A 25,530-nucleotide genomic window follows, 5' to 3' on the forward strand; every position below is an offset into this window, starting at 1 on the left:
ACTTTGTTCAGGAATTCTCCAATTGATGGGTATTGCCTTCAGAATCCAATTCCTTGTCACCACAAAAAAAGCTTTAAATATATTTGTACCTCCTTATTAAAGAATTTATTTTGTTTAGGACTCCTCCCTCTCTTAATCTACCCTCCCTCTAATTCCCATGGTTTCCTAGGGTCTCTTGTTTCATGTTTCTCTACTCAACTTTTGTGTGTCTGCGCGCGAGTGTGTGTGAATGTATGTGTATTCTTTCCTCCTTTGACTAGTTCAGGTGAGAGTTAAGTTCAAGTGCTAGCCACTCCTCCAACTCCTTCCACCTATAGAGGAGCACCCAATTGTGTGAGATAATTTCCCCTTTCTATTCTTCTTTTAAGATCATCAAGACATGTGAGAACCACTCTCAGTCTCTCCCAATCTAATTAGACTCTTAAGGCTAACAGGATTCAGAAGGATAAATATATTATCTCCCCATATGTGAATGTAAGCATTTTATTCTTGTTTAGTTCCATTATCATTATTCACTCATGCTTAACTTTTTGTTTCTCTTGACTCCTGAGTTTGAATTTCAAAGTTTCTGTGCAGCTCTGGTCTTTCCAACAGGCTGCTGACAAGTTCTCTATTTCATTAAAGATCCATTTTTTTTTCCTCTGAAGACTTTCAGTTTTGCTACATAAATTATTCTTGGTTGTAAGTCTATATCCTTTGCTTTTTGAAGTGTTATATTCTAAGCTCTCTACTCCTTTATAGTGGTGACTATGATCCTGACTGTCTCTTCTGGTCACTTGAGTTCTTTCTTTCTGGCCACTTTGGCCTGAAAGGTCTGGAATTAGGCTATGATGGGAGTTTACATTTTGGGACTTCTTTCAAGAGGTGATCAGAGAATTATAATTCCAGTTTGTTCTCTGGTTCTAAGAGATTTGGTTAGTGTTTTTTTATGATTTCTTGAAATAAGATGCCTAGAATCTTTTTGTCGGTCATAGCTTTTATGTAATCCAAAGATTCTTAAATTCTCTCTCCTTGATAGGTTTTCTAGGTCATTTGATTTTGATAAGAGACTTTAAATTTTCTTCCATTTTTCAGTCTTTACTTTGTCTTACTATTTCTTGTTGTTTCAGGAAGTCAGTGGCTTTTATTTGTTTCATTCTAATTTTCAGGGCGCTTATTGCTTAGGCAAAGTTTTCTTACTCTTGTGCCAAACTCCTAATTCTCTTTCCAATTCTTTGTGCTCTTATTTCTTTTCCATTTTTCCCTCTCCTCCATTCTCATTTGGTTTTTAAAATCATTTTTAGCTCTTAAAAAACCCAAATTCTAGCTTCAACTCTTCCAGAAATTTTAGCTAAATTTGTGCCAAAATTGTGTTCTTCTTTGAGGTTTTTGCTGGCAAATGTTCCAAAGTCACTCTCTTTTCCTGCATTTGTGTTCTTATCTGTCATGCTAAGAGCTTTTTATAGTGGGTTCCTTTTTTTGTTTGCTCATTCTTATGACCTACTTTCTGACTTTGGTCTTTATATTAGGGCCAGGTTTTATGTGCTTCTGGATGGAATGTCTGGGCTGGTTTTGCTAATACTTTCTTTGGGTACAGAATTGTATACTGGGGTACATGCTGTGTTATTCCAATATCTCAGGGACAGCCCAGGCTGGGGACCTGTAAGCTTTCTGTGTCCTTTCTGTAAGCTTTTCCTGGTCTGATGCAGGGCAAGTATGATCACTATTCTGCTGGTCTGAGCTCTGCAAGTTCCTGACCTGGATTTGGGTCTGAATAACACTCATGTGGGTTTTGTCTCAAGTCGGAAGTTCCAGTAGACTGCTGCTGGACTTAGCCACTATCGGCCAGCTGGGAAGATGTGCTAGTTCAGAGTGACAGAACTGCAGGGTTCCATTTGCTCTGGAATTTCTATCGTGGTTATTCCACTGCAGGCTTCAAATCGGGTTAGAGGCTAGTTTTGAGGTCCCATTTTGTTTTTGATTTCAGAGCCACATGGCTGCTGTTTGTTTCTGAATTTGTTCCTCATTCAATACACAGCCTAGCACCACCCATGTCCAGTCCCTTCCTCAGTCTACCCCAAATCTGTGACCTAGAAGTGGGCAGTGAGTGACAAAACTGCCAGTTTGTACCTGTTCCCACTCCCTGTACAAGGTAGAGGTGCTGCAGTACAGGTCTGAGACCATTTGTTGCTCTTGAACTCAGCCTCAGTCTTCTTTCAGTCCTGGGGTGTTGGAATGGTCTCAGCTAAGTGACTATAGCATGTTTGTTGACAGACCCTGTCCTGATAAATCTGTCTGTCTGTCGCCCCATGCTCCTTGTGACTCTTCTCATGGACTTCCCCATTGTAATGTGGTCTGGTGCATTTTCTAGATATGTCTGGAGCTTTTTGTTTTATTTTGCTTTGTGGTGGGGTAGAGTCTATGGGGGGAGACAGGAAGGGAACCTTGCTGCATTTCTTCCTGCTACTCGGTCATAGTAAGCTCTTAATAAAAAGCTTGTTAACCTGACTTTTGTTTTGCAAAAATATATCACCTAGAAGCAACTGTGAAGAATTCAGCATAAAAGTTGATCTGTTTCATGACTACTTTAAGAACTTTCCACTAAGATGGGTATTAGCAATAAAAATAACAGCATGAGGCAATGAATGCCAGCCTGTTGCATTCACTAGGATGCCTAATACTTTATTCCAGACACACACACAAAAAAGGAATGATAATTTAATATTTCACCTCAACTTTATTTTAGAAAGGACTAGCTAACAAACACTTGGTTTGAATGGGTGAATTTTGATACTTACAGTGCTACTATAAGAAAAACGTTCGGTTTGGGGTTTTTTTTTTACCTTATTGGTTTCAGCCCCATCATTTCATCACGCCTTTTTTCTCTTCTCTTCAGCTCAGATTCTGTTGACTTGAGTTTGTCTGGAGCAAGGCGTAGCTTGGATTGCAAATCACTTATCACATCTTGTAGTTCAGCCTCTGTCTGAAAGACTCTTTGACATACGGGGCAACATGACTGGTTTTCATCAGTTAGCTGAGTAATAAACTGGGAGTAAACTGCTGTGGCTCCAGCAAGCATTGCTGTTTTTAAGAAAGGAAAATAAAATTTTCTAAATTTGGTGTTTTATAAGCTAGATTTCATGTATCTGAAGAGGAGATATCAAAGTTGTCCTCTTTTCTAAAATGAGTATGACTGTTTATAATTCCTCGAATGAACACGCTATTAAAAAGCCTCAGCTGCCTGATACGGATGATAATAGCTGCACTTACCTCATGTAGTAGTTTTGAAGATCAAATGAAATGTTTGTAAAGCATTTAGCACAGGCCCTAGCACACATGGGCACTATATACACACTTATTCCTTTCCCTTCCCCCTTAAATCTTCTTTTGTGAAAGATTCCTAATGATCATTTGTATAAATTACTTTTTTGATTTAAGGAAGAAGTATGATAAAGGGAACTCTAAGCACATTTTTAAATGGTCAAAAAAATGATAAATTTTACCTCGTTTTTTAGAAGATTTTTCAATTTCATCCATTAGTTTGTCTAAATCACTTTCAAAATCTTGACTCCCACAGACATCAAACAGTTTGTCTTCATATTTGGCCAGCTGCTCTTCCTTCTGCTTGAGTTCATTGTTGATGTGATTTTTATTTTGTTCCGCTGAAGCTAGTTCTTTACTGAAATAGAAATGGCCTGCTTTTAAAACACAAACTGTGCTCTTAAAACACGTGGAAGGGAAACAGAGTAATATATATGGCTAAAAACTGAATCAAAATAATTCCCTTTCCACAAAAGTATATATACATATATCAAAGAAAATATGATGACAGCTAAGAGAATATAAAAATAACTAAGGGAACACTCCTTGATGGGGTGGAGGCTGAACAAGATAGGTGAAAATGTGTTACCAAGCATGATAACTAAAAAGGAGGTTAGTGACTAAAGCTGGTATACAATTAATATTGCTTCAACAAAGCTTGCTAAGTACTCGGTAGGGTTAGCAACGGACAGATTTAGTACATGCAATAAAGCAAACAGATCTAGCGAATATATCAGTCAATTGACAAGCCATTACTGTCTACTACTGTGGTTCTTGTGTCACGGACCCCATTCAGCAGTCTGGTGAAGATTATGCACTCTTTCCCAGAATAGTGTTTTTAAGCAACTGAAAGAAATGCTAAATTTCAGTTAGAGGCTAGTGAGAATAGAGATGTAATTTTTTTCCCATCCAGGTTTAACCCCTGGTCTACTCTGTGCCATGCACCATGCTAGGTGCTGGAGATAACAAAGACAAAAATGAAATGGTCCCTCTTCCTAAGAACAGTATAGTCATATATAAGTATATAAAGAGTAAATAACCCATCTATAGCTCTTATGAGGCCTAGCACAAAGAGACCACGGGAGAAAAAGCATCTACGTATAAACAAATTTCTTTCTGTAGTAGTAAAGAAGTGAAAATTAAGGGGTTATCCATCTATTGAGAAAATGTCTAAATAAATTATGGTATATGAGTGTAAAGGAGGATTAATATAAGAAATGATTAAATGGATGGTTTCAGAGAAACCTGGGAAGACTTGTATTAACTAATACAGACTGAAGTGAGCAGAAGAGAACAATTTATACAATATCATTGTTTAAAACACCAGCTTTCAAAGACTTGAGAAGTCTGATCAACGCAAGGACCAACTGTGAATCCAGAGGACTGATGATGAAGCTACCTCTTAACAGAGAGGTGACAGACTCAAGATGTAGAATAAGACACACTTTTTCAGACACAGCCAAGGTGGCAATTTGTTTTGCTTAATATGCCTATTTTTTACAAGGGCTTTTTTCTTTTCGGTTCCAAAAGAGAGGAAGGGAGGAGATACCTTTTTTAAAAAGTAGAGAACAAAACAAAGACTAGAAATAAGAACACACATGCAAGACAACTTCAAAAGCCACAGGTTAAATTTATTATATACTTATAAAGAAAATCAATACTTATATAATAGAGACCTGCAGTTCCATGTAAAATCTTTTCTGTTTTTTTCTGTTCTCTTTTCTGTTGTATGTATGTATGTATGTGTGTGTGTGTGTATATATATATATATATATATAGACACATTTTATTTGTTTTGGGGTTTCTTGGGGGGAGGTCAAGTTAAGAATAAAAATAAGTTTAAAAAATAAATTCAAAATAAATACAAGGTGTTTCAGGAGGGAGGATATCACAGCTTGGGGACAGGGATCAAGGAAGGCTTCATGTAAAAGGTAGTCCTTTAGCTGAGCTTTGAAAGAAGGATTCAGGAGGGAGTACATTCCAGGTATATGAGGATAACCAGTGCAAAGGCGTAGAGATGAGAGATGGAATGCTATGTATAAAGAACAAGAAGGACAGTTTGGCTGGACTATAGTGTGTGTGCCACAGAGTAATATAAAATGATTGTGAAAGGCCTTAAAAAACAAAAAAGGGGCATGTAATTTATCCTAAAAGCAATAGGGAGCCACTGGGGATGACACGGTCAGACTGGCACTTAAGGAAAATCACTCTGGTGATTATGTGGAGGATGAACTAGAGTGGGTGAGATTTCAATCAGGGAGACTGATTAGCACAGCACTCTACTGCAACAGTCCAGGAGAAACAAAGGATTGAGGTAGCAGCTATGTGGATAGGTAGAAATCACCCGATACAAGAAATGTTGAGGGTATAAATATCAAGAGCTGACAACTGACTGGATATGTAGGATGAGGAAATCTAAGGAGATACCAAGACTGTGAACCTGGGAGACTGGAATCATGATGGTTCTCTCAATTAAAACAGGGAAGTTGTTGTTAATAGGGCTGTGTTTGTGGGTAAAGATAATTCTATTTTGGATATGCTGAGTTTGAGATATCTGTGGGACAATCAGTTCGAAATGCCCAAAAGGCAACTCATGGGACTAGATCTCAGGAGAAAGACTGGACCTGAACATTGATCTGTGAGTCATCTACAAAGAGATAATAATCAAAGCCATGGAAGACAATGTCAGCAAGGGAGAGAATATAGTAAGAAAGCACTATAAGGGACAGGGCCTTGTGATATGCACACTTAGGAGACATGGGTGGATGATTCAGAAGAGTGAGAAGAAGCCAGGTAGGAAGAGAACCAGGAGAAGGGAGTGTCATGTCAAATCGGAGAGTATCTAGGAAGAAAGCATGGTCAGCAGTGTCAGATGCTACAAAGATCAAGAAAGATGAGGACCGAGAAAAGACCATCAAATCAGGCAATTAGAGGTCACTGTTAACCTTGCAGCTTCAGTTAAGTGACAAGACTGGTAACTAGACTGCAAACTGTTGAGAAGTGAGAGATAGGAGACCAACAAGTGTAAACAGCCTTTTTCTATGATGATGACCTGGAATTTGCTCAAGATACAGAATGATAGCTCTAGTGAAGGTTTAATCAGCAAGCCAAGTTAGGATGAGAGGAGTCAAGAAGCTGAAACAAGAAAGTGTCTAGCCCAGGGCAGTTCAGGACTCTCCAATTCAGACACAGCAACAGCTGCCTCAATTTTAAAAGAGGCCTAAGAGAATGGTGGAGCCTGGTTCCCCTAGGGAAATAATTTTGTTTTCCCGACCCAGAGGTGGAATTCTCAAAGTATGAAGAAGGCAGCAGGGAGGGAAGAAGTTCTATATCCTCGGAACATGGAGATTTGAAAGGGTATGAGATCCTTAAGAGTTCTTGGGGCCCCTGATATCTATTTAGGACTGTTGGAGGCCTCAGGTTAGATATAATAAAAAAAATAGCCTATCATAACAATGTTTTCTTAATTTACCAAAAACAAACAAAAAACCTCATTTATGAGGGATTGGTCACCCATACACACCATAATATACAGGATTTATTAAAAGTACCCCTTATTAGGATCATAAAAACTAATAACGAAAATATTACGAATCTGATTTTCTTGGTCTCTTAAACAGCTATACAAGATTTCATAGGGAAAATAGAACAAATCATCACTATTTGCCTATGCAACTCCATATATTCATTTATAAAGATATACTACTATGTAGGGATAAGACCTAGACCTACGATTTCATTGGTATAGATAACTTGCAAGTGAGGGAACTCCTTCTATCAATGCAGGTTGGCACCCCTTTTGCGATATATAGTCTTAAGAAACTTGCCTCTAGCACTGCGAGATTAAGGGACTTGCCATGGGTCACACAGCCACTATGTGTCAGAGTCACAGCCTCAAGGACTATACTGCCTGCTTCTCAATACATGAATACATACAACTTGAAAAACACAAAAATGTCCTATTGAATATGTCAAGATAAGAGTCAACATGGCATAGTGAGATTTCAGACTAGGAGTCAAGAAGACTTAGGTTCAAAATATTGCCACAGACACTAGCTAGCTGACCCTTGGCAAGACACTCAACAATTCCTCATCTCTGAAGTAGATAAGTACCTACCTCACAGAGCTGTCATGAAGATGATGTTAACAAGATAACGTACCTCAAGCACTCGGCAAATATTAAGATGCTATATGATGCCAACTATTAAAATACACCATTTTACCACAATAACCAATTTTAGGAACAATTTTTAAAAACTCGATCAGTATGAAAAAAAAGACTCCTACAAGAATAACAACTTACTTAAATTTGGCAAGTCTGTCCCTTGTCTGATTAATTTCTTTAGATTTACTATGAAGCCAGTCTTCAAGTTGCTTTTTGTTGGGAAAATAGCCTAACAATGAAGTTAATTCATCATTGTGTCTTGATTTTATTTTTCTTATTTGTTCATCTTTGTCAGCCTATGGAAAAAAAATTTAAGACTATTATTTTTTTTAATGGAAATGCATCTGACAGTTTTGATATGCCAATTATGATACCAAAAGAAATATCATTATCTCAGTTACTAATTGGATTGGACCTGAGATTTCACTGGTAGAGGGGCCTCCCAACTGAAGAAACTCCAGCTACCAATATAGGCCAGCATCTTCTCTGCAGCTTAGAGTCTCCCAAGAATTGCCCATAGCACCTTGAGGCAGTAGTTCTGTTTTGAAGTGGAACATGAACCCAGGTATTCCTGGTTTTGATGCCATCTCTCTATCCACCACAATACAGTGCCTCATCAGTTACTAATGCCAAACCAAAATTTCAATACTACATTAATACCACTAGAATTAAGATGCAATACTTTGTCTCTGGTCAACATTTCCATTTGGGTTCTCGTCATGGTGTGGAGGTTTAATTGTTCCATCTCCTGGTCTAATTTACGAAGGCTTCTGTCCAGGTCTCCTTTCTCCCGGAGCAGTGCTGGTACTTCTTCTTTCAGTGCTGCTATGTTACTGCTCTCCTCTGCCTTGCCAAGTTCAAGTTCCTAAGGAAAAAAAGCAGCACAAATTTACCTTCTGAGCAGTGACGAATAACAAGAAGTTGGAAAGTCCATTAGAAAGCTACTGAGCATCAAACAAGGGGAAGAAACATCCATGGGTGACCAAAAACACACTCCATGCCAATTAAGGAGACTTTCCTGTGGACTCATGGTATGTGAGCAATTGGCCAAACCACACGTAACGAATGTGCTGTTTGTATTTCGGTGACAATTTCATGAAGAATATTCCCACCAGAAAGACAACTACTAAGAAAAACAAACCAACAGATCCAAAAGGAGTGGGAAAAAAAGAATATTCTTGACATCATCTCATCCTGCCCTCTTTTCACCAGGTTCTGACAAAGAGGGACAAGGCCGGCCCCTCTCCTGTGTCCTTGATACCACTCTCTCCTGTCCTCTACAGCACGTTGCATCAGCAGTCATCTCAAGTTTTCATCCTCTAACTACTGGGTTTTTCACTAATCCTTAAAACATGCCAAGATTATTTAAAAATCTTCACTAGATGCCACTATCCCCTCAAGCTATCACCCTATATCTCTCTTCCCTTTCTTAGCCAAACTCCTTGAAAAGAGTTGTCTATACTTGCCTCCCTCATTTCCTTTTCTTCCTACTCACTCCTCAACCTTTTGCAATGTGGCTTCTGAGACCTCATCACTGAACTGAAACTCCTCTCTCCATAGTGACCAACAGTCTCTTAATTGCCAAACTGGATCTTTTCTAAGTCTTCATCTTTCTCAGACAATTGGACACAGGTGATGCTGTTGACTACTCTTTCCTCCTGGATGCTATCTCTTCTCTGGATTCTCACAACACCACCCCTCCTGGTTTTCTTCTTACCTGCGTGAGAGCTTTTCTGTCACTTTTGCCAGCTCATTATCCATACTACATCCCCTAATGGTGGGTGTACACCAAGGTCTTGTACAAGACCCTCTTTTCTTCTCTTTACAAGTCTCTCTCTCAGTAACCCCATCAGTTCCCAAGGTTAACTATCAACTCCATGCAGATGACTAAGAGATCTAGATATCTAGTCCCAGTTTCTCCTCTGAGCTTCAGTCCCACATCACAAATTACCTATTGGACATTTTGAACTGGATGTCCCAGAAACATCTCAAATTCAACATGTCCAAAACAGAATTTTTCATCTTTCCCCTAAATCTTCTCCTTTTCCAAACTTCACTATTTCTTTTTTTTTTTGGAGGGGGGAAGGCAGGGCAATTGGGGTTAAGTGCCTTGCCCAAGGTCACACAGCTAGTGTGTCAAGTGTCTGAGGCCGAATTTGAACTCAAGTCCTCCTGACTCCAGGGCCAGTGCTCTACTCACTGCACCACCTATCTGCCCCCTAAACCTCACTATTTCTGTTGAAGACATCCCCAGTCTTCCAGTCTTCCAGGTTTGTAATCTCAGCATTATCTTCAATTCATTATTTGCCTTCACCCCATTTCTAATTGGTAGTCACATCTCCACAACATCTTTTATTTCTTTCCTTCTCTCTACTCACACAGCCACCACCTTAGTTCAGGCCCTTATTACCTCTCACCTAGATTAGCACAAGAAATGTTTCCTAATTGGTCTCCTCATTACAAGTCTCTAATCGCTTGAGTTTCTCCTATAAAATGCAGCCAAAGGAATTTTCTTTAAGCACAGACCTGACTATGAAACTCCCTTACTCAATCAATTCCAGGTGCTCCCTATTGCCTCCAGGATCAACTATCAGCTCTTTTGTTTAGATTTTAAATCCTTCACAGGTTGGCTTTAACCTATTTAAACTCTCACTGAATATTACTCCCATGTCTGTGCTCACTGATCCAGGCAAACTGGCTTTCTTCCAGCACACAGCCAACACTCTACCTCCAGTCTCCAGGCCTTTGCAATGGCCATGCCCCATGCCTAGAATTCACTCTCTCCTCACCTCTACTGCACAGAGTCCCTCTTTTTCTTTCAAGATCAACTGAAGCACTACCTGCTGAAAAAAAGCTTTCTCATCTCCTTCCCACCACCTGCTAACATGTTCCTCTCCTGAAACTATCTTGTATTTACCTATACTTACTCATTTTGTATTTATTATGCATATACCTAAGTATGTATTTGTTGTCTCCATTAGGATCTGAGGTCACTTAGAATTGTTTCTTTCTTTGTACTGGCATACTGAGCACCTATTTCCTAAAAAATAGCCTAACTGAAAACCATTTTTAAAAAACACAAGAAATTACAAGAAATGTGGGGGAAAAGGAGCTATGATCTCCCAGGAGTCTGTCTCCATGTGCCTGCATTTTGATTTTTTGATAAAAGTTGAAAAAACACTGAGAACATCTAAAAGTCTATTACCATAGGCTGAAAGAACTGTTCTTTCGGGGCAGGGACTGAAGCTGCTCTAAAGGTCTGTTATGTGGCAGAGTTGGGGGAGGGGTTGAGTGGTGGGAAGAGCCTCTAGGAAACTTTTCTACAAAGGTGTGCAAATTAATGCTTCTTTACATTACCAACTTATAAGGGCTCTACACTGTCTACCACATTACCATGTTTGTGTGTCAACAAGCACGATAAAATTTGAGCAAGGAGGATGTTGACTAAGTCATTAGGTCTATTCCTTAATTACATTAGACAAATATCTTACAGTTTTTCCAAGTTCCTGGTCCAGTTCAAGAATTCTGTCCGAAGATCCCTCTAGCTCTTGCAGTTCATATTTTACATTTTTCAGCTCAGTCTGTTTCTTATTTTGAATTTCTAATTTCAGTTCAATTATTCTTTCCAGGCCAGTTTTCTTATCTCTTATTTCATCTATCTGTTTTTGTTTCATACTTTCTTTTCCTGCAAAGTCATTCTAAATACAAATATAAAAAAAAAAATAAACAATTTTGTCATTATGTACTTAGATATGTAAGGGAAATTCATTTATGACTGTTAAAATATAAAGATTTCAATCTTTTTTTTCTTTTAAAAAAACAAGTTTCTTTAATGTATATCTCAATACGAGTTTTAAAATCTCTTAGAGCCAAGATATATATTATCTTCAAAGATTTCACATTAAATGCCACTTAAAGATTAATACCAAAACCAGACAAACAATGCAAAAAGATGAAAAATACCACAGACTGACATATTACAAAATGTTTACCATCATTCGCCTATTAGCTTCTGTTTCTTTTTCTTCTATGTCCCTCACAAGCTTCTGAAAATTTTTAATTTGTCTTTCATTAAATGGTGCCCGCTCATAACCATCTAATTCTAAATGTGTTGCCAAAGACTGTATTAATGAATCTCTAGCTCGGATGTTCTGTTGATGGCGATCTGCTTGTAGTTGCAGACGACCTTTACATAAAAAGAAACACAAAATCATTAACAATTCTATTCATATGAAATTAAGACCTAAGACTTTAATTGCTTATATCTTATTCTTTCCAATTACAGGTAAAAACAATTTTTTAACATTAATTTTTTTAAAAGTTGAGTTTCAAATTCTCTCCCTCCCTTCTCTCCCCAAGAAGGTAGGCAATTTGATACAGATAATACATGTGCAGTCATGCAAGACATATTTCCATATTAGCTATGTTGCACATGGACCAACTCCCCCCCCCCCCCCCAAAAAACCCCAAAATATAAAAAGGTTAAAAAAAAGTTTCAATCTGCCCTTAGACTCCATCAATTCTTTCTCTGGAGGTGGATAGCATTTTTCACCATAAGTACTTTGGAATTGTCTTGATTAGGGTAGCTAAGTAAGCCTAATTTTTAACATTTCATGCCAAAAATATATGACCCTGTGGAAAAATGCCACAGACAATGCTTTTCAAGAGTGTATGTTCCAATAGTTGTATTACTCAGACTTTTGGAAGATAAGAAGTATTTTATAAGCATCCTCTAGAGGTAGTGTATTATAGCAGAGAGAGTGCTGGGCCTAGAATCAAGCAGACCTGGGTTCAATCAAATTCCATTTCTGACATTTATTAGCTAGATCGGGGCTATCCAAAATGTGGCCTACACTTTGTGGTCCACCTAAAAGCATAGAAATTTACATAAATGCTTTAGTAAACGAAGCCAAGCTACTGCAGAGCTCTCACTAAAATGGCAAATCAAAATATATTGTCTATCATCTCAATAAAAATCTAAGGTTGGACAGCCCTGAGCTAGATGATGGGCAAACTACTTAACATCTATGTGTTTCAAGCAAATCCCTATAACTTATGTTCTAAAGCCATTGCCAGGTTAGGATTTGGTTCAGTAAAGAGAGTTCCCACCACCTAAATCATAGATCTTTGGAAAGTACCATCCTTTCACCTACACTCTTTAGTAGAACATTCTTAAGGAAAAGCATAGCACTTAGATTATTGGCCTATATGCTTCTTAATTATTATCCACTTGGTAAGTGTCTTATAGCAGAGTATTATATAAACAGTATTTTCCTATGTATTTGTTGGCATAATTAAGAAGTTGATTTTAATGTACAGTCGTGTTGCTGCTGTTTTTTAAATATACAGTCTCCTGATCTCAAATTGTCAAATAAAGTGTTTTATAAGCCCTTAAAATATTTTTTTTTAATTCCCAAGATGTGTGTTAACAGTTGATCAATTGTGATTCCATAAAGAATCTGTGATTTCATGAGTTTATCATGGCAGGATGAAAACTCTCTTACCAATATAGACTGCAATCCTATACAGACAGAATCATCTATGAGTCTTAAAACAGAGATAATTAGCATGGGGCCTGTGAATGCGGATTAAACATTTTTTTCTGTAACCAAATTTTAATGTAATTTGTTTCCTTTCTAATCCTAAGTATTTTATTTTATGCATTTAAAAGCATATTCTGATCATCAGCTGCACAGACTGCCAAAGGGGTCCATGAGACACAAAAAAGGTAAAGAACACCTGGCTTAGAGAGTTGCTCAGAGAGGTTAAATGACCCACCTATTGTCACATGGCTAGGAGACATAAGAAGTATGATCTGAACCCAAATCTTGCTGGCTGCAGATCCAGTATTCTATCTCTTCCCCCACAGTGTCTCTCCAGTAATAACACCTAGCCACACTAAATACACTGACTCTCGCCATGAATAAAGTTCAAATAGTCCATTCTACCCTGTTCCACAAGCAGTTCTGATTTTTCATGATTCAGCAGCTTAGACTCCTTATTTGTTCTGTCCAGCTCTCGCTGACAGTCGATCAGTCTCCTTTCCTTTTCTCTCACTGTTCTCTGGTGATTGTGGTACAAATCATTTAGCTGTTCATCAGTCCCTTGAAATACCTGGGCAAAACCAGAATAAATAGCTTTAAAACAAAAATGTAAGGGGATATTAGCGTTGCTTTAACTAGCAGCAACTTGTGTAGATATGCCATTATTTTGGGAAGGAAAAAACCCAAAGCTCCAAACCTCACTATTATTTATAGAAGAAATATTAACATTAAAATAATGATCATTTTCAAAAAGAAGAGGGCAGTGCCATGGTTTAACACAATAATCTCTTTTATACAACTTATATTCTACGGTGGAATAAAATTTCAATACAAACCTTCTCCATTTTCTGCTCCAGTTCATTGTTGTCCTTTTCCATCTGCTTCTTTCTACTTTCCAGAGCTTTAATGTCATTGTCAAGCCTCACTATTTTAGAAAGATTCTGTTCAATTTCCTTTAGATGAGCCTGAAAATAAAATAAGCCTCTTCATATATGAAACTTACCATAGCTTAACTTGTTATTTAAATCATTTTAAATGCTCACAGAACTTAATTTAACTGAACACACTGCATTTAAGGACAGCAAAGAGGTTTCTATAGTAAGAAATTTTTATTTTAGATGGATCAAGAATTTTGAGGGAAATCAGTCTTTTCACATATCCCACAAAAACAGCAACAAGCATCTTGAACCTAGCACTAAGACTCAAGAGAAACTAAGGGAAAGAGAAATACCCTTTACAAAAACCATGAAGTATGTGTGAGCACTAACTTAACACATAAGACATATAAGAGGTCTATATAAGGACAATTTCAAAATGATTTTGACAGAAATTGAGGAAGAAGAAATGAAATAAAAGGACAGGGACAGATATGTGGTACAGTTAAGAAACCACTGGGCCTAGAGACAGGAAAACCTGAATTCAAATCCAGCTTTTCAGATACTAGCTGTGTGACCCTGGGCAACTCACTTAACATCTAATTTATCTCAGTTTCCTCATCTGTAAAATGGTATAACAATATTATCTACCTCACAAGGTTGCTGCGAGAATCGAGTGTAAAATGTTTAACACAGTCCCTGGCACATAGCAAACATTGTATAAATGCTAGCTATTATCAAATTCCTGTACATCATTAGGTCATGCAAATATTATACTTGTCTAACTTGCTGATTTAATGCAATACAAATCAAAATATTAACTGAGGTTATAAAATAGTGGTTTGATTTGCAAGGAGTAGGTTCCTTCTGTATATCTGTCAAATAAGTAAAGAAATTAATTGAATTATGGATAAGAATGATTATCAAAGTACTCTTCAACTTGAACTCTTCAAAGGAGGAATGCTAAAAATTTATGGTATCTCAAAGCACTTTGCTCAGGAATGAATGCAAAAGTGTTTATTAAACACTTACCATATGCCAAGCACCATGATAAGTGCTAAGGATACAATTCCTGCCCTCAGGAAGCTCAAGTTCTAATAGAAGAAAATAACACATACAGGGGTACAATGACCAGAGAGAGGGATATTTTGGTTTGGAGAGTTACAGGGATGGGTTGAGGGAGCCACAGAGGAGGACACTTGTATAACATCATTCCAAAGTCACCAGTGATCTCTTCTCTGCCAAATCTGATGGATTTCCTTAAACCTCATCTTTCCAGACCTCCCTGTGGCATAAGAAATGGTTGGCCACCCACTACTCTTGCATATTTTCTCTCCTTCATGGGTTACATGTGCAATGGCTTCTTCTCCACCTCTTTTGCTGATTCACAATCCAGATTACTCCCCACTAACTGTGTGTAGACTCCCAAAGCTCTTCCTGGTCCTCTTTTATTCTTCCTCTATGGACTTTTACTTATATATGCCTCATTGGCTCCCATGGATTTAATTATCATATCTATGCTGCTGACTCCTCAATCTAGATATCACCTATTTCTAGCCTCTATTCTGTGCTTCAGTAATGCATCTCCAACTGCTTGTTGGACAAATCAAACTGGACGTCACACACCTCAAACTCAACATGTCTAAAATGGAATTATTTTTCACTCCTAAACCCTCTTTCCTTCTAAATTTTTCTGCTTATATTGGAAGTACCTACCACAGTTCACCCAAGCTCATAATCAATCACTAAGTATTTATTAAGCACTTTATGTGCCAGGCTCTGGGGATACAAGTATAAAGAATGAAACAATCTGGGGCAGCTAGGTGGCAGTGAGTAGAGCACCAGCCCTGCAGTCAGGAGGACCTGAGTTCAAATCCGACCTCAGACACTTGACACACTTACTAGCTGTGTGACCTTGGGCAAATCACTTAACCCCAAATGCCCTGCCTTCTCCCCTCCAAAAAAAAAAAATGAAACAATTCTTACTCACATTCTAATGGGAGAGACAAGCACATTTAAAAAAATATAAAACATAAACAACAAGTTAATAAATACTAAAACAAAGTTAAATGCAAGTACTTTGGGAGGGAAGGCACTAGTTGTTGAGGGGAATAAGAAAGGTTTCATGCAGAAGGTGGTATCTGAACTATATTTTAAAGGAAGACTGTGAAGGGAAGGCAGAGACAGAGTGGATTCCAGGCATGGAGGGCAGCCAGTACAAAGGCACAGAGACCGTAGGTAGAGAGAAATAGGTTATCTTGTGCGAGGAAGAAAAGGCCAGTTTGGATGGATCAGGGCACAGGAAGGAGAGTACTGTCCTATGAGGTTAGGGTCAGTTTATAAAGGCCTTTAAAAGTCAAATAAAGAAGCTGATATTTTATCCTACAGGCAATAGGAAGCCACTGAAGTTAAATGAATAGGAGAGTCAAATGGTCAGACCTGCATTTTAGCAAAATTTTGGCAGCAAATCTGTAGGACAGACTGGAGTGCTAAGATACTTGAGGCAGAAAACCAATATGTTATCACAATAATATAAGGGAGAGGTAATGAGAGCCTGAACTAAGGTGCAAAATGTATAAAATGGAGAGAAGGGGTCCGATGTGAGAGACAACGTGAAAGTAGAAATACCAAGATTTGGCAACTAACTCTTTATATGAGACGAGAGAGAGTGAAAAATAAAAGATAATGCTGACATTATGAACTTGGGAGACTTCAGGGATTGAGGTACCTTAGACAGAAATAAGGAGGTTTGGAAATGGGGAAGATTAGGAGACAGACAGAGCTGGATATATAGATCTCTGAATTATCTGCTTAGTTGATAGTTAAACCCATGGGAGCTTATTAGTGGGGTGGGGAGAGCAGGAGGGAAAGAGAATGAGAGCGAGAGAGAAGGCAAGAGAGAAAGAGAGAGAGCGAGAGTGAGAGAGCGAGAGCGCAAGAGTGAGAGAGAGCGACAGAGAGAGAGAGAAGATGAATAACAAAGAGAAGACGATTTAGCACAGAATCTTGGTGAATATTCACAATCAGGAGGCATAATATGGTTGATGAAGTAGCAAGAGACAGAGGAGCCAAGACAGGGAGAACCAGGAAAGAGCAGTATCACAAAACCCCACCCATATATAATCAGTATCCAAGTCTTGCCATCTCTATCTCCACAACATTTCTGGTATCCATCCCTTCCAATCTCTCACCAGCTCAGCTGAAGTTCTCATCACCTCTTGACTTTATAAATGACTAGAAGAGCTCCTAATCAGGCTCCTACCTCCCTATCGCATCCACATAGCTGCCAAAGAGATTTTCATAAAATGCAGGTTTGACTACATCACTAAACTGAAATGGCTCCATTTTACCTCTAGGATCAAATATAAGCTCCTTTTTAGCTTTTAAAGTCCTTCACAACTAAGTCCCAACCTATCTTCCCCATCTCATATGGAAACCTGTGTTCTCCCCACACTCCAGTGCGGAGTCAAACTGGCCTTCCTGCTCTCCCTCCCACCTCAGGCCTGTGCCCTGGCCTAGAATCCACTCTAGCCTCACTCTGGCTCTTGGAATCCCTCATCTGGCTCAAATCTCTGAGCGAGCCATATCTTCTATGTGAAGCCTTTCCTAATATTTCAGCTGTCTTGGGTGCCCCTCCCCCCAACTGCATCTTATGTATGTTTTGTAGATACTCTGCATATCATTTTTACTTATGTACAAGCTGTCTCCTTCATAAAGTGTAAGCGCTGCGCAGCCAAGGATGTTTTGTCTTTGTACAACTGGCACCAAGCACCATGTCTGGCACGTACTAAGCATTTAATAAATGCTGAATGGTAAATTTTCAATAATGCATCCTAGTAGACAGGCAGAGTAACCAATGATTAGGAAATGATGCAACCAACTACAGTATATGAATACAACGGCATATTACTATACCATAAGGAATAATGTGAGAAATATGAAATTTGAATAAAAACAATACAAAAAAATACAAAAAACCCAACTGTCAAAACATGAGATCATGCTGATACTGCACTTTCAAAGTTGAAGCACGTATCTTTCCTTTCCATTAGTCAAATGGCTTTAGAACATTACAGGAGGAAGACAGAAGAGATCACTGTCAGCTAACGCAGTAAAAGAAGGCTCCATGGAAGAAGCCAGTTCAATCAGATCCGGATGCCTACTGTGTCCATCTACCTAGGCATTGCCCTCATTCCACGAGTAGATTACCTTCAGCGGTCCAAGCTCATTGTCATAAGACTTGACAAACTCTTTAGAAGATGCTAACTGAGCTTCCTTGCTGACAATCTGATCTCGAATCTCACAAGCTTTTTCCTTATTCTGTTTCAGGTACTTTAGCTCAGTCTGACATTCCTTTACCCGAATGCTTTGGTTGAGACGCACTGAACGAAGTGTCTCCAAGGCTTTAATGTACCTGAAAGAAAGGCATAGAAAGGGTATTATTTTTCTGCTGCAGTAGTTAACAGCAGCATAACGTAACTCTGAACCAAATGAAACATTTTAAAAGAGCTAACACAATTATTTAAACAGATGCAATTTTGCTAATGAACTAAGAGGCACAAAATGCTACAAACCTTGTCGCTGAAAAGATCTCATCAAATTTCTGTTTCAGGGCTTTCCCTTCACTTAAAGGCCAATTAGAATCTTCTTGATGGCAAAAAATGACATTGTTGAGCACGGATTTGGAAACACCAAGGGAGCTGATCATCTCTCTGTCGATTTCTGCACACTTAGAGCTGAGGCTCACCTTCTCACCGTGCCTACAGATGATGACGACGAAAAATATCTTAGATTTGTGTAACGAATTACATCATTTTATTTTATCCTCACAACAGCCCCATGACCTACATAGAGCATGTATTACTATCACCTTCATTTTAAATATGGGGAAACTGAGGCTCAATGAGGATAAGTTACCTGTCCATGATCAATAAACAGGTGAAAAGCCTGAATTTTTAAAGAAGACTTAAGTAGATAGAACCTGCAAACTACATACTGGTGAACTTTACTTCTACTTGTGACAAAATTTTAGAACATATTATTATAGGGATGTAAGCATTTAGAAAAGGAAGAACCAATCAAATGGAATGAGTCATGCCAAGCTAACCTCATTTCATTTTCTGATAGTTACTAGACCCTTAAAATAAGAGAATACAGTAGACAAAGTACTTCCAATTTCAGCAAAGTACTTAACAAAGTCCTCCAAATAATCCTCATAGACAAGATGGAGGGAATGTAGATTAGATGAAATAAAGGTAGGAATATCTGGAAATGCCTTAACTACTTGACCCAGAAGGGGTCAACGTGAAGTGAGGTCCTCAGTGAAGTACAATAGTCCTATGCTGCTTAACATTTTTATCAGTGACTTGGATGAAGGGATAGAAGGTCTCCTTATCAAATTTTCAGAGGATACAAAGCTATGATGGATGACACACTATGGATCCAAAAAGATCCCGACAGTTAGAACAGGCCTCGAGGCTGCAGGTCCCCCACTCCAGGCTAGAACAATGAGCCATAGCTAATAATATGAACTTTAATAAAGAGAAAAGTAAAATTCTACACTTGAGCTTGAAAAAGCAACTTCACAAATACAAGTGGGAGAGAATAATTACCCGCATAAAACAAATTCTAGCCAACTTAACCACTACATACTCCTAGAACTTAGTGTGTTTCTTGCATCTGTGTACTTACACATACCTTCCCCTGTATACCTAGAATGCATGTGTTCCTCATCAATTCTGACTAGTTATCCCTTCCACATCATGATTTTTCACATTGCGACTTTCTCCATCACAGGTTCAATATATCATGGGTAGGCATAAGAAATTACATGGGAATTTGGGGGGAGTTTAGCAGAAGCCACACACGACACACAAAGGGTAGCAGAGCCTATGACCAAATAATTAGGCCAAATTTAAAATAAAGTAATGTAAACACCCTATAAAAGAAAAAAATTCAGACTTCTTCTCTAGTACAAAGAGAAGGCCAAAAACTTTTATGCAGATTTTCTAGATCCCGGGGGTGCTGAGCCCCTAATTCCCATAATGTAGAAGGAATAACTGGATTGGAAGTCTTGCTTTCTGCTTTTTCTTCTGCTCTCTCCTCTACTGAGCTTTCTCAAATCTCCACAAACTCAAAGTACTCTTCCCAGACTCAATTTTTTCTAGATTACTGAACCGGGATCTCTCCTGTCACCATGACTTCCTACTTTACATACTAATCTACCTACACGTGTCGTAATCCCCCAAAACTAGCTGTATGTTAGTGCCCTAAGGACAAGAACTAGGCCATACTTTATCTTTGTATCCTTAGGGTATACAGCATGACTTAATGGTTACAGAGGTAGGCTAAAAACTAAGAAGACCTAGGTTCAAGTTGTACCTCTAATATTGGCTGTGTGACCCTAGGCAACTCGTTAAGACTCTGAATTACACGCTAATGCATGGTTGGTAGAGTTGTGAACCGATCCAGCCATTCTGGAGAGTAATTTGGAACTATGGCCAAAGGACTATAAAAATGTGCATACCCTTTGACCAAGCAATACGACTTCTAGGTCTGTATCCCAAAGAGATCATAAAAATGAGAAAAGGATTCACATGTACAAAAGTATTTATAGTTCTTTCTGTGGTGGCAAAGAATCAGAAATTGAGGGGATGTCCATTGATGGGAGAATGGCTGAACAAGTTGCAGTATATGAATGTAATAGAATACTATTGTGCTATAAGAAATGATGAGCAGCTGGTGGTCAGAAAAACCTGGAAAGACTTGAATGAACTCATGCTGAATGAAGTGAGTAGAACCAGCAGGTCACTATACAAAGTAATAGCCACACTGTGTGAAGACTAACTTTGATGGACTTATCTTTTCATAGCAGTGCAAGGATCTAAGATAACTCCAAAAGACTCATAATGGAAAATGCTATCCACATCCAGAGAAAGAACTATGGAGTCTGAATCTAGATGGAAGCATACTCTTTGCATGCTCTTTTTTTTTTTTTTGCTTCTTCTTTCTTGTGGTTCCTCCTATTGGTTCTAATTCTTCTTTACAAAATGACTAATATGAAAGTGTTTAATATGAATGTATATGTAGAGCCTATACCAGATTGCATGCTATCTTGGGGTGAGAGGAGGAAGTGGGGAAAAAATTTGGAATTCAAAAAAACCTTATGGAACTGAATGTTGAAAACTGAAAAAAAAATTAATTTAAAAATGTTAAAAGAAAAATAAATGTTAAAATTGTCTTTACATGTAATTGGAAAAAAATAAAATATTACTTTTAAAAATAAAAAACCCTCCAAATTATAGAGAATATGTCAACCTGCTTTGAGAGAGAAATTTTCCTCACTCAGGAGTTCTCTATTCAACTAAATCATAGCTCTAGTCTCTATCCATATTCTTTAGTCCCCAAAACTTAGTTCTTTGCAAAAAGTATATACTTCATACAGGTTTATAAAATCAAATTTAAGAGTGCACTTTAAAAAAGCAACATATGCCTTATTTTTATTCATCGATCAGCTACCTTTTTTTGAGGTGAGGAAAAAATTTCCCTTCAAAAAGTGTAAAAATTGCCTCTATTGTCTAAAAATAACATTTGAATGATAAAAGCCAAATAATTATATATGAGTTTAATGTGGCATAACTTAGAACAGGGCTGTCTAACCTTAGGTTATCTTAGGGCCAAATTAAAATAAGTATTCGAGGGCTGCACCCAGAAAGTGGAGGAATGTGCATCATCAATATGACAGGCAAAGGCGCAAAGCATGAAAGCAAACACAAAACAACAAAGTGACAACACAACAGTATAAAGGTAGGTGCATACTGACTAGTCTGCATCGTACAGACCAAACGCATCCCAGAGATCTATTGAAAATTCCATGCAATATGTTCCCAACTGTAATACTTCTTAAAAGTATCAAAGAAAATGAACATCAACGAGATTATTTATTAGTGATGGAATTAAAAAATCTAATATGCATTCCATGCAAATTATTTTATTTTTTCACTTGTGAAAATTAAAACCCACAGGTGGGCTGCATAAAATCGCACTGCGGGCCACATGTGGCCCATGGGCCATATTTTGGACAGCCCTGGCTTAGAATAATGCTTATACTCACTTACTATGTTTCTTATGGTAAAGTATAAGAAGCAAGTTTTTAGACTACCAATGAATTACAAGAATTTCTTCTGAAGTCAATATAAGACTTATTTTAATAGAAAGACAGAGGTTGAAACAGCCAAATTAATTTTCTTAACTGGGCCCTCATCACTAATAGCAATTACTTATTCTTCCCTGACTCTAATTTACTCTCCAAAGTAGTTACTCTAAACCTTTGCCTTTCTCCTCCAGACTCCTCCTCTACCTTTTTTCCATCCCTCTCGGCAAAGAATCACTTCTGACTTTACTAACAAAATGTAGACCACCCATCGATAGGAGAACAGCTGAACAAATTGTGGTACATGAATGTAAGATTATTATGGCAACATAAGAAATGACAAATATGAAAAATTCAGAGAAACTTGAGAAGACTTATATAACTTAAGGCAACACGAAGCAAGCAGAATCAGAAAAATTTACACAATGACCACAATACATAAGGGGAAACAACACTTAAAAACCACCAGAAAAAAAATGATGAAGCATGCCTCTTGGGGGAGATAGCAGACTACAGGTATGTAATGATGTATAATGGCCAACATGCTCATTTATTTTGCTTAACTGTATTTGTTTAGTACAGGGAAGGGTTATATTTGGGGAAAAACATGTAAAAAAAGAACCCATGGGGGGCAGAGCCAAGATGGCAGCTGGAAAGAGGGACTTAAGCTCTCCCCCAAATCCCTCCTAACACCTGTAAAAAATGGCTTATGAAATAGGAGAGGGAAGCAGGTCTCCAGCCCAGGACGGACTGGATGGTCGCTGGGAAGGGTCTATCGCATGGTGCTGCGAGCGGAGCGCAGCCCAGCTTGGGCCACGCCAGGACAGACCAGACCAGGAGTCCACTGAAGCAGGCCTTAGGGCCATGAATCATTGAGCTGTGGCAGTTAATAGACTTCTCAATCCATAAACGCCAAAGACCACAGATCAGGTTAGTGGGTAAACTGCTAGACAGCCACCAGCCCTGGGGGTGGCAGAGGTGGTGCGGCAGTGGAGCTCCAGCATCAGCTGCTTCCAGAGTCCCTGGCTCACACAGTGGGAGGAATCAAGCGGCAGACCAGAGCAGGAGTGCAGGGCTTGCTTTGCCCTGCTTGGATATGGGTCGCGATCCTGGTTGGCGGTTCTTGGGGGAGGAGGAGCACTGGTGTGGCAGAGCTTGCGGTGACAGTGTAGTAGAAGTAGCTCTGAAAACAGCAGTGCAGCCCCTAAAGCTTGGGACAAAGGGCTCTCTACTCTATACGCAGTCATAGCCTGACAAAAAGCTCAAGTAGCTGGCTGGGAACATGGCCAGGCAGCGAAAAAGGATGCAGACTGAGACTCAGACTCTAAAATCTTTTTTTGGTGACAAAGAAGATCAAAACATACACCAGAAGAAGTCAACAAAGTCAAAGAGCCTACATCAAAAGGCTCCAAGAAAAGCATGAACTGGTCTCAGGCCATGGAGGAGTTCCAAAAGGATTTGGAAAAGCAAGTAAGAGAAGTAGGGGAAAAATTGGGAAGAGAAATGAGAGTGATGTGAGAAAACCATGAAAAACAAGTCAACTTGCTAAAGGAGACCCAAAAAAAATACTGAAGAAAATAACACCTTAAAAAATAGACTAACTCAAATGGCGAAAGAGCTCCAAAAAGCCAAGAAGAGAAAAATGCCTTAAAAGGCAGAATTAGCCAAATGGAAAAGAAAGTCCAAAAGACCACTGAAGAAAATACCACCTTAAAAATTAGACTGGAGCAAGTGGAAGCTAGTGACTTTATGAGAAATCAAGATATTATAAAACAGAACCAAAGAAATGAAAAAATGGAAGACAATGTAAAATATCTCATTGGAAAAACCACTCACCTGGAGAATAGATCCAGGAGAGATAATTTTAAAATTATTGGACTACCTGAAAGCCATGATCAAAAAAAGAGCCTACATATCATCTTTCAAGAAATTATCAAGGAGAACTGCCCTCATATTCTAGAGCCAGAGGGTAAAATAGAAATTCAAAGAATCCACCCATTGCCTCCCGAAAAAGATCCCTAAAAGAAAACTCCCAGGAATATTGTCACCAAATTTCAGAGTTCCCAGGTCAAGGAGAAAATACTGCAAGCAGCCAGAAAGAAACAATTTGAGTATTGTGGAAATACAATCAGAATAACACAGGATCTAGCAGCTTCTACCTTAAGGGATTGAAGGGCTTGGAATACGATATTCCAGAGGTCAACGGAGCTAGGATTAAAACCAAGAATCACCTACCCAGCAAAACTGAGTATCATGCTCCAAGGCAAAATATGGATTTTCAATAAAATAGAGGACTTTCAAGCTTTCTCAGTGAAAAGACCAGAGCTGAATAGAAAATTTGACTTTCAAGCACAAGAATCAAGAGAAGCATGAAAAGGTAAACAAGAAAGAGAAATCATAAGGGACTTACTAAAGTTGAACTGTTTTGTTTACATTCCTACATAGAAAGATGATGTGTGTAATTCATGAGATCTTTCTCAGTATTAGGGTAGTGGAAGGGAATATATGTGTATATATAGACAGAGGGCACAGGGTGAGTTGAATATGAAGGGGGTGATATCTACAAAAATAAAACTAAATTAAGGGATGAGAGAGGAATATATTGAGAGAGGGAGAAACGGAGAGATAGAATGGGGTAAATTATCTCACATAAAAGTGGCAAGAAAAAGCAGTTCTGTTGGAAGAGGGGGCAGGTGAGGGGGAATAAGTGAATCTTGCTCTCATTGGATTTAACTGAGGAGGGAATAACATACACACTCAATTGGGTATCTTAGGGGGAAGGGAATAAAAAAGGGGAGATGATAGAAGGGAGGGCAGATAGGGGAAGGTGGTAATCAAAAGCAAACACTTTTGAAAAGGGACAGGGTCAAGGGAGAAAACTGAATAAAGGGGGACAGGATACGATGGAGAGAAATACAGTTAGTCTTTCACAACATGAGTATTGTGGAAGTGCTTTACATAATGATACATATGTGGCCTATGTTGAATTGCCTGCCTTCTTAGGGAGGGTGGGTGGGAAGGGAAGAGGGGAGAGCATTTGGAACTCAAAGTTTTAAAAGTAGATGCTCAAAAAAAAAATTGTTTTTGCATGTGACTGAGAAATAAAATATATAGGTAATGGGGCATAGAAATCTATCCTGCCCTACAAGAAAGTAAGGGGAAAGGGGATGGGGGGAATGGGGTGACAGAAGGAAGGGCTGACTGGGGAACAAGACAATCAGAATATATGCCATGTTGGAGTGGGGGCAAGGTAGAAATGGGGAAAAGGAAAATAGAAGCCTTCTATCATTAACTCCCTTTGCTGACCTACTCAAAACCCTCCCCACCCCAGCCCATGTAGGCCAAAGCGAACCCCTTTACTTGCTCTCTTGACTCTAACCTTCTCCATCTTTCTCTAGGAGCACGTCTCTCAATCATTCCTGCTTTATCCTCTTTGATTTCTCCTCCGCTACTGATTCCTTTCCCATCTACTGGATATACAGTGGACACATTAGA

General features: G+C 38.6%; 1 protein-coding gene across 3 annotated transcripts in view; it reads right to left on the reverse strand.

The window, feature by feature from the left end:
• Positions 1-25,530, reverse strand: part of LOC118843270 (DNA repair protein RAD50) — an 80,902-nt gene that overhangs the window by 45,368 nt on the left and 10,004 nt on the right. For all 3 annotated transcript variants that reach the window (XM_036750822.1, XM_036750820.1, XM_036750821.1), the window contains exons 5-14: positions 18,458-18,643; positions 18,093-18,297; positions 13,845-13,973; positions 13,414-13,579; positions 11,458-11,651; positions 10,957-11,163; positions 8,148-8,330; positions 7,604-7,761; positions 3,483-3,658; positions 2,823-3,060 (exon numbers count right to left, since the gene is read on the reverse strand). In XM_036750822.1, the coding sequence (XP_036606717.1) occupies positions 2,823-3,060; positions 3,483-3,658; positions 7,604-7,761; positions 8,148-8,330; positions 10,957-11,163; positions 11,458-11,651; positions 13,414-13,579; positions 13,845-13,973; positions 18,093-18,297; positions 18,458-18,643 (1,842 nt within the window). The remainder of the gene's footprint in view (positions 1-2,822; positions 3,061-3,482; positions 3,659-7,603; positions 7,762-8,147; positions 8,331-10,956; positions 11,164-11,457; positions 11,652-13,413; positions 13,580-13,844; positions 13,974-18,092; positions 18,298-18,457; positions 18,644-25,530) is intronic.

The sequence above is a fragment of the Trichosurus vulpecula genome, chromosome 3 (assembly GCF_011100635.1).
Source record: "Trichosurus vulpecula isolate mTriVul1 chromosome 3, mTriVul1.pri, whole genome shotgun sequence".
Lineage (NCBI taxonomy): Eukaryota > Metazoa > Chordata > Mammalia > Diprotodontia > Phalangeridae > Trichosurus > Trichosurus vulpecula.